The 12884-nt window shown below is 54.9% G+C and overlaps 1 protein-coding gene across 14 annotated transcripts in view; it reads right to left on the bottom strand.

Annotated features, from left to right (window-relative positions):
* The window catches only part of MYH9 (myosin heavy chain 9), a 106953-nt gene that overhangs the window by 37467 nt on the left and 56602 nt on the right, over positions 1-12884 (bottom strand). For 6 of the 14 annotated variants that reach the window (XR_013399116.1, XR_013399115.1, XR_013399117.1 and 3 more), the window contains exons 4-7: positions 6867-6894; positions 5982-6075; positions 1532-1624; positions 863-926 (exon numbers count right to left, since the gene is read on the bottom strand). Coding sequence is in view for 5 of the 14 variants with exons in the window: in XM_015150233.3 (XP_015005719.2) it covers positions 863-926; positions 1532-1624; positions 5982-6075; positions 6867-6894 (279 nt within the window). In the remaining 9 variants the exon portion in view is untranslated. Of the gene's footprint in view, positions 1-862; positions 927-1531; positions 1625-5972; positions 6098-6866; positions 6895-12884 lie in introns of all 14 variants that reach the window. The other 8 variants (XM_077949795.1, XM_077949792.1, XM_077949793.1 and 5 more) reach the window with 4 other exon arrangements.

The following is a 12884-nucleotide window of genomic DNA, read 5'->3' as shown; positions in this document are numbered from 1 at the left end:
AAGGCAAGTCCTCCACTCTCCTCTTTTTTTTTTTTTTTTTTTTTTTTTGAGACAGAGTCTCACTCTGCTGCCCAGGCTGGAGTGCAGTAGCAAAATCTCGGCAGAGTAGCACAATCACTCCGCCTCCTGGATTCAGGAGGAGTTGATCCTCCTGCCTCAGCCTCCCAAGTTGCTGGGATTACAGGCGCGTGCCACCACACCTGGCTAATTTTGGTATTTTTAGTAGAGACAGGGTTTTGCCATGTTGGCCAGGCTGGTCTTGAACTCCCGACCCTCAGGTGATCCACCTGCCTTAGCCTCCCAAAGTGTTGGGATTACAGGCGTGAGCCACTGTGCCTGGCCAGCCTTCCATTGTCCTCTTATTCTCGTCCAAAGGAACTGAACTTCACAAGGAAGGAAGAATGGCACAAAACGGCAAAACACAGCAAAAGCAAACTACCTGGGTTCTCACCTTCAAGGGTCATGCTGTGTCCAAGAGGAGCTCACACCCTCGGGAGCCTTGTCTCATTCTTACAGGTAATGGGAACGAGAACATTCCCACATGCAAAGGCTAAACGCTGGCACGCGGGAGAGATAAAGTAGCATCCCCCAAACGCCCACCTCTGGGAGCCACACTAGACGGCTTTCAACAGCTCCATCCCATTCAAGCAGGTGGTTATCCTGCCCGTAAAGAAAGCAAGCCCTAAGCTCTGTGTTGAGTTTGCACTGAGCCAATCCTGAATGTCCCCCCAGCTCCACAGACAAGGTGTCATAACAGGCCCACAGGGGGAAAGTGCTGGAATCAGGAGGCAGCTTCTTCTCTATAGAGGTCATGCCTCCCCTCCGGATCCAGAACTCTTATCCCCATGAACCACAAGGATACAAGTCTCAATGTTGGCTCCAACAATGTAGCCGTTGACATCAAAGTTGATGCGAATGAATTTACCCTAAGTAAAAAAAGATAGCAAGAGATCAGGGGTGCCCCTGACATGGGGAGCTAGAGAGCAAGGGGGAGACCAGAGGCCCCCACGCCCCCTCCGGTGGGCACAGCTTGGAGGGAGAAAATCCAGAGACAGGACCCATGTGCCAGGCCAGGGGCTCCCTATGCCCGTACCGCACGGGCCCTCAGGACTCAGGTGCCACACTGCCTGAGGCCACGAGCCTAAGACAAGCCGATCCCACACCCAGGTTCCTCGCAGAGGGGGAAAGAGACCAGTTATCTGGAAGTGTTCCTCTCTGCCTGACCCGGGAACTAACTGGCTACTGGTGACAGAAGAGCACTCTGGGGCAGAGTCGGCAGTGCCCTCACTGGCCTTTCCACCTCTCATGGGGGAGGCTGAAGAAGCTACTCGTGGCCTTCTTCCTTAAGAGGGGCAGGGCAGGTCCACACCAGCTGGCATTCGGTCTGTCCTAGTCCACACAACAGGCCAGATAGCACTGAGTCTGAACCGTCCTCGGTTTTGAGGGGAGCGCACCCAGGAGAAGGCAGCATGAGCCAAAGCTCCGGGCAGGGCCCTCTGTCCCCAGAGCCGGTCGCCACCGCACTACTCACGAAGCGGGAAGAGTTGTCATTCTTCACGGTCTTGGCGTTCCCGAAGGCCTCCAGAATGGGGTTGGCCTGCAGCAGCTGCCGCTCCAGCTCACCCTGCAAGGAACCCAGGGGCACAGTGAAGGCCGGGCAGCGACCTGGGCTACCGAGCCTGCCCTGCCTGGAAGGGGGACGATGGCAGAGCCGTGTCAGCATGTCCAACATGCCAGAAACAGAGGTTTCCGGGTGGGCGCCAGTGTGCCACTCCAGCCAAAGCCAGGTCCCGGTATCACCCAAGTGTGGCCTTCCCGCCAGGCTTTGGAAACCTTGGTCAGTTTGAACTTACTTCCGTGGCCCTGGAAACGGCAGGCAGGAAGCTCCCTCAGCTCTAGGAATCTGGCCCTGGAGGACCTATGTGAAAGCAGCACCCAAACTAGCGAGCTGGCGGCACAGACACCCTGGGACAGTGTCTCCACCCCGTATACACCAGCTTCCCTCTACCTCCTTGCCTCTAATCTTCACATTTTTATTCCTTTTCATAGGAAAAGCAAATGAGGGGATTGGATCTGGAAAATATACACGCTCATCTAATCTGTGTCCTGATAAATGCTTCACTTTCTGTATCAGCCCCTCCACTGCTGCACCCAAAACCCACCACGGCAGGCAATGAGCACGGGATCCATGAGGCCCACTTTGGGCTGCAAGCTGTTTACTGAGAATGTCACTAAATCCTGCTGTGCACTCCAGGGGTGCTTTGTGGTAGACAAAATGCACCCTTGTGCCTTCTTATCCCTACACCCTCACCATACTCAGGGGGCAGGACAGAGCGGCCCCATTTCACAGAAGAGGAAGCTGAGGCCAAGGGAGAGGAATGACGTGCTCAAGGTCATCCAGCTGTCAATCAGCAGAGCGGGCTGGCAGAACTCCAGTCCCCTACCTAACCCGTCGGCCACTGCCCTGTCTTCGCACCTGTGCAGCAGGCCCATGCAACCAGGGAATAACTAATGCTGACTGAGGAAACTAGGGAGCTGGTTCCCCTTAATGCCTGAGTGCCCTCTGGGGGAAAGAACATCACACAAGGGCCAGGCCAGGCTTTGTATTTATTAAAGACTGGAGTCAAGCCAGGGTTTTCCGGGAACAGCAGCCGCCTGTGAGTGATGACAAGGAAAACTGGGAGGAATAGGAGCTCCCAGGACAGCCACGGACCCTGGCCTTACAAGCACACCTGCCATAGACGAGACTCATCTGCAGAGCACCGGGGACACTCTGGAGTCTAGCCAAGCCAGACTGGAAGCCCACCTGAGACCACAAGGGACAGAGTAGAGCCTCCTCCTCTGGCAGTCCTCCTAGGCCAGGACCCCCCAACCCAGGGCTAGGAAGCCTTCTGCTTGTGAACCATCCAGACAAGTGAGGGCATTGCCCTAGTGCCCGCCCCTGAAGGAGGGTCAGCGGGGCCAGGTCAGAGGGCAGGGGTCAAGCCCACAGAGCAGGCTCTACATGTGCGCTGGGCACCAGTGGTAACTGGACACCGGGTTTCCACCCACAGGCCTCGGGCGGGCCTAGGAAGTCGGCTGAGGCAGCCCACGGAGCCAGATTTGGATGAGAATGGCTCCCACACCCACTACGCCGTTCCTCTCACAGCACAGGCCAGGCTGCCAGGCTGGCTGAACCGCTCCCGTTCCCGCAGACAGAAGGGAGCGCGGCCCCCTCCAGGGCCTGTGCTTGCCCTGGCTTGGAGGCAAACTGAGGCCTCTGTTTGGGACCACACGCTGTTGCCGTGGAAAGTGGGGCCGCAGGGCCAAGTCGGGAGCAGCCACTTCAGATTCCAGAGCCGTGTTCCCTGCTGACAACAGTGATGACTAACCTATGGCTTTTCCTCTACTGACATCTAATTGGGCACAGAAGAGATTTTAATTTTTCAATGAAATCTGCATAACATGAAGTGACATGGTACTGTCTAAGGTTAGGGGTTACCCATTGGTTTCTGAAGGGCTTCACTGGGTGGTGTTTCTGCCAGTGAGCCCCAACAAGAACACAAATAACAGACCAGGGAGAGGCAAAGGTCACCATTTAGGCTCCGGGCATCTGCCCGGAAAGCTCCTTGGACCAAGCTCTGCTTTGCCAACCCGCAGCCCAGGCCAAACCTGGCCTCCCCACAGCAAGGTGAGGTCTGGAACAACCCCTCTGCTGGTATTGGGAGGGTCAACTTGGCCACTGCAAGCGAGAGACTGCTGGCTCCCAAACCAAGTTCAAGGGTGTTCCATGCTCCGGCTGCCTGTGGAAAATCACAGCACAGCTTCAGGCAAGGAAATCAACCAAACCGGCCAATGGCCTTTCACACTAACAGCCTGAGCTGTGACTGGAACCCTGGGGCAACCTATTCCCTCATTCTAGTGGGCTCAGGGCAGGGACAGGGTGCCTAGCAAAGTCTGCATTTTGACAGCATGGCTCCCACTGTCACCCCCAACCCCAGCCTGCTGTCTTTGCTGAGTGCTGCCTTCCCCTCTACAACAGGAACCCCCGATGTAAGGCATATGAGCTATTTCACTGCTCTCTGTGTCCTGTCTTCTGTCTTCCAGGACAGGGACTCCAGTGTCACCCTCCCAAGAACCAGTCATGTACTAGGCAGTCAATAAATACTCGGGAAAAGGATTTTACTGCAAATTCGGAGATGGAAAACCACGGCTAGAGAACTCCTAACCTCACAGCTTTGTTTTTAAAATAGGCCTCCTAAAAAGAATGCAAAATGGGGGGTAGGGGAGGGAGACAGGGAGAGAGGGAGATACGGAGACAGGGGGAGAGGGAGAGAGAAGAAAAGAAACTTTATTAGTTTCTAAATATAACTCCTGACACCCCATGGAAAAAGATTCCAAATGTCTTGAGAAGCTTGGCACATGAAAAGTTACTTTTGGTTGGGTTCCAGAAGACTGTACTCATTAGGCCATTCTGCAGGCCACACCCCAGACCTGCATGCAGACTCACACCCCTCCTTACTTACGAACGCCGCACACGGCACGCCAGTAAGGTGGAGCCGCCGCTGGGAGCGACCAAGCTCCCCCTGACGGCTTCAAGGAACACCACTGGCACTTAGGTTTCACAGGGGAGTTTAAGAGTGTGCTTGAGAGACAGCGTCCCACAGCCATGCTTGTCTGATCACCCCAACCTCTGAAAAACTCCAACATGAGAACTCCCCAGCACTGCTTCTGACTGGCACGGCGGTGGCGGGCGAGGGCCGCCGGCCATCTGCATCTGGTCTGGACCACAGAGCATGGAGGGCTCCGTGAGAGCGGAGTCCCCGCCCACCGTGCCGGGGTCAAGTTCTGCATGGGACATGACAGCTATAGTGCGCTGTGGGGAAATCTGGGCGTGACTGGAGTTTCTGAGAACAACTAGGTGTGAGGCCCATCTCCATTCTGCAGGGACTGTCACTTCAGAGTGCACAGGAGGTCACTGTGTGCCACACCCAGCCCCTCCTCCCAAGACAGTCAGTGAGCTGAGCCTAAAAGAAGAGCTCTAGCTGCAGAAAGTGACAAGTGTGGGGTGAAAAGCTGCTTAGAACAAAATACAGAATTCAAGGGCACACGATGGGCAGAACACGCATTCCCAGTGCAGAACGTGCAGTAAAACGTGCAGCTCACCTAGCGAGGACGCTGCTGGTTCAACCATAATCCATCAAAAGGGAGAGGAAAAAAATGGAGGTGAGATGACTTTCCAATTGCCCTTTCTCTCTTCGCTGGGGTGGTGGGGTTGGGTGGCTGTCTGCCCAGAGGCATTTCTTTTTTTTTTTTTTTTGAGACGGGGTCTCACTCTGTCACCCAGGCTGGAGTGCAATGGCGTGATCTGGGCTCGCTGCAAGCTCCGCCTCCCGGGTTCACGCCATTCTCCTGCCTCAGCCTCCCGAGTAGCTGGGACTACAGGCGCCCGCCACCACGCCCGGCTAATTTTTTGTATTTTTAGTAGAGACGGGGTTTCAACATGTTGGCCAGGATGGTCTCGATCTCCTGACCTTGTGATCCGCCCACCTCGGCCTCCCAAAGTGCTGGGATTACAGGTGTGAGCCACCGCGCCCGGCCCACCCAGAGGCATTTCAACATCAGGGGAAAGAAATGGATTCAAACACAGCCTCCATCAACTTGAGGACCAAGTCTTGGAATCTGCCTTCCAGCCTCAGAAGCGGGGGGACACACAGCAATGAGCTGCAAACGCCAAGAGGGCTGCTACGCAAACTCCAGGACCTCATCAGTTTCCACAGCAACTCAGAAGGCTAGGAGGCCAAGGACAGAATGGGCTTGCTATCGCCGGACCACTCCCAGGACAGGCCATGCCATCGCCTCAATGGAAATGGGCCCAGCCTCTGCTTCATTCCCCAAAGCATCCTCATGTAAAGCTGAAGCCACGACCACTAAGTGCTCTTCCTCCATCATCCCACCAAGGCCCAGCAAGTGGCCGCGGGGACGAGGACCACAGCGCTCACCTGGTCCTTCTTGCTCTTGTGCGAGGACGCCACGTACGCCAGATACTGGATGACCTTCTTGGTGTTCTCTGTCTTGCCAGCTCCAGATTCACCCCTACCAAGAGAGGCAAGGAAGTCTCAGGCTTAGGCATGGCCAAGTCCTTGACCTCTGTCCCTTCCCACTGCACACTCCACTGCTTCACATTCTGTCAGGTGCCCATGAAGGACCCAACGTGTGGCAGAAAAAGGAATTGCCACATAAACGCTCTGGAATCCTCATGCAGTCCACTTCCCATGGCTCTCCAGGGGCTGGATAGAAGTAAACTGAAATCCACTGCCTGCCCTGGTCACTTGGCAGCCTTCACATCCAAGTGTTTTAAAAATCAGTTTTAGGCAGCTGTGGACTTAGGGGTCAAAGGCACTTGTACATGTTCCTTTGAAACGTCACTTGAAGGAACGTTCTGTGCCATTAACTCTCTCAGCAATGGGGTTTATGGATCTCCTTGTTAAGTTAAAAGGTGAGAGGCCCCAGTGTCTACTTCAATCCAGGTAAAGAAAAGCCACCATCCAGAGCAAGAAGGAATGCCTTCCGCCCAGAAGTTACGGAGGAGCTGGTTCCCAGCCGGATTGGGGGGAAATCTTGCTTTTCCTTTCTGCCATAAGCGCCACCTTCCTTCCCACTGGCTCCTGGAGGAAGGATGATTCAGACTGAACTCATCCATGCGGTGGGATCGCTGAGTAGCAAACATACAAACTGAAGTCCTGTCCCATGGAGAAGCGGAGGAGGGGGCCTTGACTTGGGAATCGGGGACTCCACCACCCCCAGCTGTGGTTTCGGTAGGAGTCCTCAAGAATGAGAACAGATTGGGGTGAAACGAACCACTACCCAGACGGAGAAATACTTACGTGCACAGGATGGATTGATCTTCTCGGTCTGAAACAAAGGAGACATCAGATTAACTCCCACCAGATACAAAAGCCTCCCCCGCTTGCTCCCGAAGAGCTGCCCGTTGCCCAGACGGAGTACAGTGCCGCAGATGCTGTCTTTGCGGGGATCTCGCAGCCCGCCCTCACACCTGGCTGGGAGGAGCATTTGCGGGGGAGAGTGCCATTGGGCAGCTGCTCCTGCCACCCAGGAGCTCAGACTGCCCACCCACACTGTCCAGCCCCCACCAGAAAACCAGAAATAGTTCTGCGTCTCCCACCTTAGAGGAACGAGTGTGTGGAAAGCTCTCCAGGAGTCCACTTTCCTGGGAGCTGAGTGGGACCTGCCCTGTGTGTTTATAATTGGGGGCTGAGATTGTTAGAAATAAGCCCACTGCAGGTGCTCTAAATACCACCCCCATGGAAGGAAGGAGCACCGTTGAAGAGGCTGGAGGAGGAGGGGTGATGAGGCCTGGCTTTGCAACGGGACAGCCCTGGGATAAGATGCCGCCTCACAGCCTGAGACCCGGGACAGGTGCGCAGGCTTCTCGGAGCCCCAGCTCCCTCCTCCGCAGCGTGGGATAACAGTACTTGTGTCCACAAGACATGTGAACGTACCAGCATGGCGTCTGGCAAGTGGAAGGCGTGCAATGATGTCACTTTAGAGGTAGCTTGTAAAGAATGACAGCTTCTGATGGGTTTCTGTGACAACCTGTTCTCTAGCCGGGTGTCAGGAACTTTCAGCAACTATCAACAGCTCTATGAACTGCTCAGCAGGAAGGTTATAAATACCCACCCTCCCCCGGCACAGGAGGGGCAGTAATGCCCACACTCTGAAAGCTAAGTTTGCCAGCAGCACTAAGGCATCCTGGCTGTTCAGCACTGCGTATTCAATCTTAAGCAACAGCTGAAGATACAAACTCATTTCTTTCCGTTTTATCCCACCCCATCTAATGGCCTCACCGTCCTTGAAGTCAAATTGGCCTGAATCCAGCATCAGGCTGCTTACAAATATTTGAGCTGCAGTAAGGTATTTAATTCTGAGTCTCAGTTTCTACATCCACAAAGTAGATCTGCTACTAACTCCCTTGCAGGATTAGTTGGAAAAATAGAAATAACACATAAAAAGGACCTGCCGCAGTCCCTGTAAAGAGAGTAAGCTCCACAAATGGTTGCTGTCTATACTGACTTCCCCACGGCGACGTCGCCACGATGGGTGGCAGTGGTGTTGTCAGGGCAGCGGGAGCATCCGTGGCCGTTGGTACAGTGTCGGCACTGAGTGGAAACACGGATTCAGTGACGTGTGAAGGACACACTGAGTGGCTCGCACCGCCTGGTCAGGGCCCTGCATGACCAGGCACTGGGAGAATGACTCATGGCTTTCCACACGCATGGCCTCAGGAGACACATTTAACCGTTCAACACCAGCCGACACCGACCCGCTAGGCTGCCTGCCTCTTCCGAGGTGAGCTTTCTAGCGTGTCCGACCTCAGCAGCTGGTGGGGCTGGGCACTGCCTCCAATCTCTTCTTCTGCCTACTGGTCATTCAGGAGGGCAAAGGAAGCCCAGACAGAAAGAAGAAAAAACAAACCTCACACCCAACACCAAAGGCAGCTACCCCTGGGCGGCAGCTTCCTCCCAGCCCCCTGAGCATCAACAGGGTGGGGGCGCAGAGGGGCTGGGTCACTCCCATTCACAAACACACCCCACACTCTGCTCTCTGATGTGGAAACTGCTCAGGAGGCAAGCTCGAGGGGGGCCTTACTCCCCCTCGCCTGTCTCAAAAAACACAGAGTCCTTCAAGCCTGCACAGCAAGGACAGAGATTAGAGACCTGCATCCTTGACAAGACAGACGGGAAGACAGAAGGGAGGGAGGCGGCAGGAACGACAGCCTGGGGAAGACAAAGCAATTTCATTGCTGGCCCCGAACAACAGTGTGGCAACCGATAAGGGTTTGGAACAAACATTTTTGTCGTCCCAGCCCCTTGCCCTCCCCCACTGCATCTCCCTGTGGTCTGCCCCAGCTGTGGGCATGTTTAGTCACCGGCTCTGCTAGCAGGCAAGAATGTACCTGCGAGTGCTGGCAAGTCGTGAGCAGCAACGGCCCAATGCTACCATAAAAGGAAACATTCCCCAACCCTTCCAGAGGAACCGTTTTCCCAGGGCTGTCCCTAGGATGGCTGGAATTCCTCTAATTGTGTGAGGAGGAGTCAGAGGCTCCGCTGCTGAACAACAGGAAGCAGAGCCCCCAAGCACACTCGAGGGCATGCACACACAGGCACATGCACGCACAAGGACACGGACGCACACACAGACACACAACCATCTGTGCCTACACAGTCACATATGGAGGCAGGTGTACAGAGGTACGTGTGCACAGAAATACATGCGTGCACACGTGTGCAAAGCCATATACATAGATCCACACATGGGCGCACACAAGGCACACAGCTGCACACGCATTCACAGACGCATATCCACAAGCACAAGTGCAAACACAGGCACCCAAGGCACATGTATTCACAGGTGAATGTGAACATACATGTATGTACATAGCCATGCACACACACGGACGTATGCACAGGCACACGCACTTCAAATCCCGAAACCCTAGTGCCAAACTCAGTGTCTCCTCTCCATCCACCCCAGCATCCCCAGCTCTCCCACTTCTCCAGCCTTCCCCCTCCAATTTCTGAAGCCAGTTTACCACTGTCAACACAGCCTAACCATCCCTTAAAGAAATCTGGATTTGTTCTGCCAGGAACATTCATTTGGACAAATGCTTTCTGAAAGGCAAACGACCGGGAGGCCTCCCCATTGCTTCACCTCTTGCCGCACTGCTTAGTATCCCAAATCCACCTGCCCTATGCACCACGAATCGTACCATGTGCCCATGCAACCGGAAAGGTCTTTCCAATGCTCAGGAAGGGTATTGGTCTGTTATCTTGTGTGGCCTCCAATAACCTTACAAGGTATTATATTATAATGTACAAAGCAGGTATTATCGTCATTGTTTTGCAATCTTTCCACACAGCGGTTCTTCTGGATTTGTTCCTGATCTCAGAGGCATCTCCTCTGGGCAGTGGGGTGGTTAGAATTCTTAGTAACCAGTGGGCTCTTGGCCTGACTCAGTTTACTCTGCAGCCCACCTCCCCACCCTGTGCATTCTGGTGGAGACCGCCAGTGGCGCCCACCCCATCAACCCTTCCCCGCACTGTCATCTCACAGGATGAGCACATTCAGAGTCCGGCCCAACCCGCTTGTTTTGGCTCAAGTCCTTATTTGGCCTGTTAGGACTGAAGGCTTATTTGAAAACGCCCTTCCTTCCTCTACACGGGAGGAGGCCGCCAGGGACAAGCCTCTTCTGGGACACGAGGCCCCTGCCAGATGAAAGTCTAGCCGTGGTAGGCGCCTGTTCCGAACCCCCTGCCCCAGCCCCTCTCTTGGTTAGGATGGGGTACAGACTGGGTCATGAGTCACTCTGCAGTAGTTTTCAGACTTTTCAAAAAGCAGTGGCAGTCCTTCCTCAGACAAAATCTTCCCAAATCCCTGAGCAAAGGACAGTGGGTGGTGGAGACTGTGTTCCTCAGAGCACAGTTTGACAACCACTGGTCCATGTGTCTGGAGCAGCTCTGCAAAGGAGGAAGCCACAGCCGAGAGTGCTACGGCCCTGGGTTCTGCTCTTCCCCACGCAGTGCCTGGCCCCTTGACCTCTCTGGGAATGAAGGGACTGCTCTGACGATGGAAGGAAATGGTGTCCTGTCATACACGGTGTGAGGCAGGCGCCCAGACATGCTGTGCTCACCTGCCTGCTGTCTCGGAGCTCCCAACTGAGCAATTCCTTGGCACCGCCACAAGTAAGTCTTTTATAAAAGTTACAAATTCAGGAACCAGGTCATTTTCTCCCTGGATTTCACTTTAAACCTGAAATGTCCTGAGGCCAGGCCCATGCAGTGAGGGCACCTGAGCTGATGTGGCCATCTACCTGTGGACAAGTGTTTCCAGCCAGCTTAGCACGCTGGGCCCAGGAGGGAGGAAGCGGGAACCTGACCACAGGTATTTCATCCCAGGTGCAGACTTCTGCGGGGGGCTTAAGGCTCACTTCCTCTGTGAGAGGAGCTGCAGCTCACTCTTGTCCATAAAAGGCCACGAGGCTCGCAGAGTGGTGACATCAGCCTGACAGGAAGCACAGAGGAAGGGGCCTGCTTCACCAGCAGCCACTGCTGGGACTGACTCATCACCCCGCTCCCAAGATCACACCTCCCAAGGTTCCAGCATGGAGCAGCTCTTTTGGGTTCCACCTGGGAGACACCCCATCTTCGGCTCCGCTGGGCTTCTTGAGAAATGGGTATGGGCCAAGAAAGAAAGACAGGAAAAAGGGCAGTTTTAGGTTGGACAATATGCCCACATTGGGTGAGACTGATGGGATAATCTGAGACAAATGGGACCAAAACTTTCCACCACCAGGGAACCTTCTGCTTTCAGGGAAACTCCAGAGTGGCCCCTGGGGGTGGCTCGCTATATGTGTTGGCACTGTGAGCCCTGCCCTGTGGGGCCAGGATGGGCGTCTCAGGCTGTCCTGGGCAGAGTCCTAGACCCAGAGTCACTTCTCCCCAAGACCCTCATGTGGACAGCATCTGGGTCTCAGTTGGTCAAAGCACAAAGCACCTGTAGGGCTGAAGCTTGGAACTTAGGGGCTTGGGAAGGCCTTGTAGAGGACCTAATTCAACTTGACCCCAAGATCAGGGCATCATTCTTCTTTCCTCAGAAACCCAATGACTTGATCAGAGTTGCACGAATGGGGCTGAGAACTCAGGCCTCTGGAGGCCTCACCCACCCCCGGACTCCCCTCCATCGAATGACCCTATGGGCCCAGCACTCAGCACCTCCCGCAGGCCTGCCTCAGTGCTGCAAAGAAAGGGCCGCGACACTCTCATGACGGGAAGCTCTGCTTCTCCACAGCCAGCTCAATTCACAAGCTTGGGTTACAAGTCTTTGGGAGGCAAACAGAGAGGTGAAGAAAAGCAAGTGCAAAATGATGCTTCATATTAGCAGAGGCTGCAGATCTGTGCCGAGTGGGGTGGAGCTTCCTGGCAGCCTGCCTGCCTAGCAATCCGCCAGCAAAGGAGGGAGCCCCTGCCGTGGCTCCCAGGCACACAGTGCGGTCATGGGCAAGTGTGCCCTCCAGGCCCCCACGGTAGGCCCAGACCAAGGGACATGCCTGCTCAGCAGCATCCACGCCAGAAGCCAGTTCGACCTGGCCCAGTGCCTCTGCCCACAGCCCCTGTGTTCCCCCAGGTGGAACCTTGGTTTGAACCTGCTGAGACCCAAGTCCCCAGTCACAGGAGGCAGAGAATGGGTAGCCCTCCCGTTCCAGGCACCCTGGATAATTAAAAAAAAAAAAAAAACCTTGAGGGATTGCTCTTAACTTTCATTAATGTCAGAGACCAAGCGAGGCCCCAAACAAGCCTTCTCTTGGCCAAAATGCATTAGGAAAACACAGGTAAGTTCCCAGCACACAGGCAAATCTGCCAGAAACAGCACTGCTGGGCATTTCTCTGCCCTTCCCGTGGGCGGGGCCAGGAGGGGGAACCTTCTCCTTCTGGGGTTGTTGCCAAGGCAGCTCCAACAGGTTTGTCAGACTGGAGGGAAATTCAAAAGCCACACATGAGTGCTGACCACCCACAGCACATGCCACCAGGACACTCCCAGTCCAGTTCTGCCTTGCTCCTACCTAACATTCCCCTTGGGAAAAGGAAAGACAAGGCAGGAGGGGCCCCTGTTGAGTTCTGCAGCGGGCTGGAGCAACAGGGAATAAGAGGGAAGGAGCCAGGACACACACAGGGAGCATGGCAGACACAGCCAGGCACTGCTCGTGACCAACTCGGCTCCCTGTTGGGGCACAAACAGGCCTGCAAAGACAGCAACCGGCTTTGTGAAACTCCCTTGGATGAGTCAAACGTGCCTGAGAGCACCAGGGACATCAATGGTAGGAGGTG

The sequence above is a fragment of the Macaca mulatta genome, chromosome 10 (genome assembly GCF_049350105.2).
Source record: "Macaca mulatta isolate MMU2019108-1 chromosome 10, T2T-MMU8v2.0, whole genome shotgun sequence".
In the NCBI taxonomy this organism is placed as follows: Eukaryota; Metazoa; Chordata; class Mammalia; order Primates; family Cercopithecidae; genus Macaca; species Macaca mulatta.
Note: the sequence above shows the minus strand (reverse complement) of the source record. Positions and strands in the feature narration are given on the sequence as shown.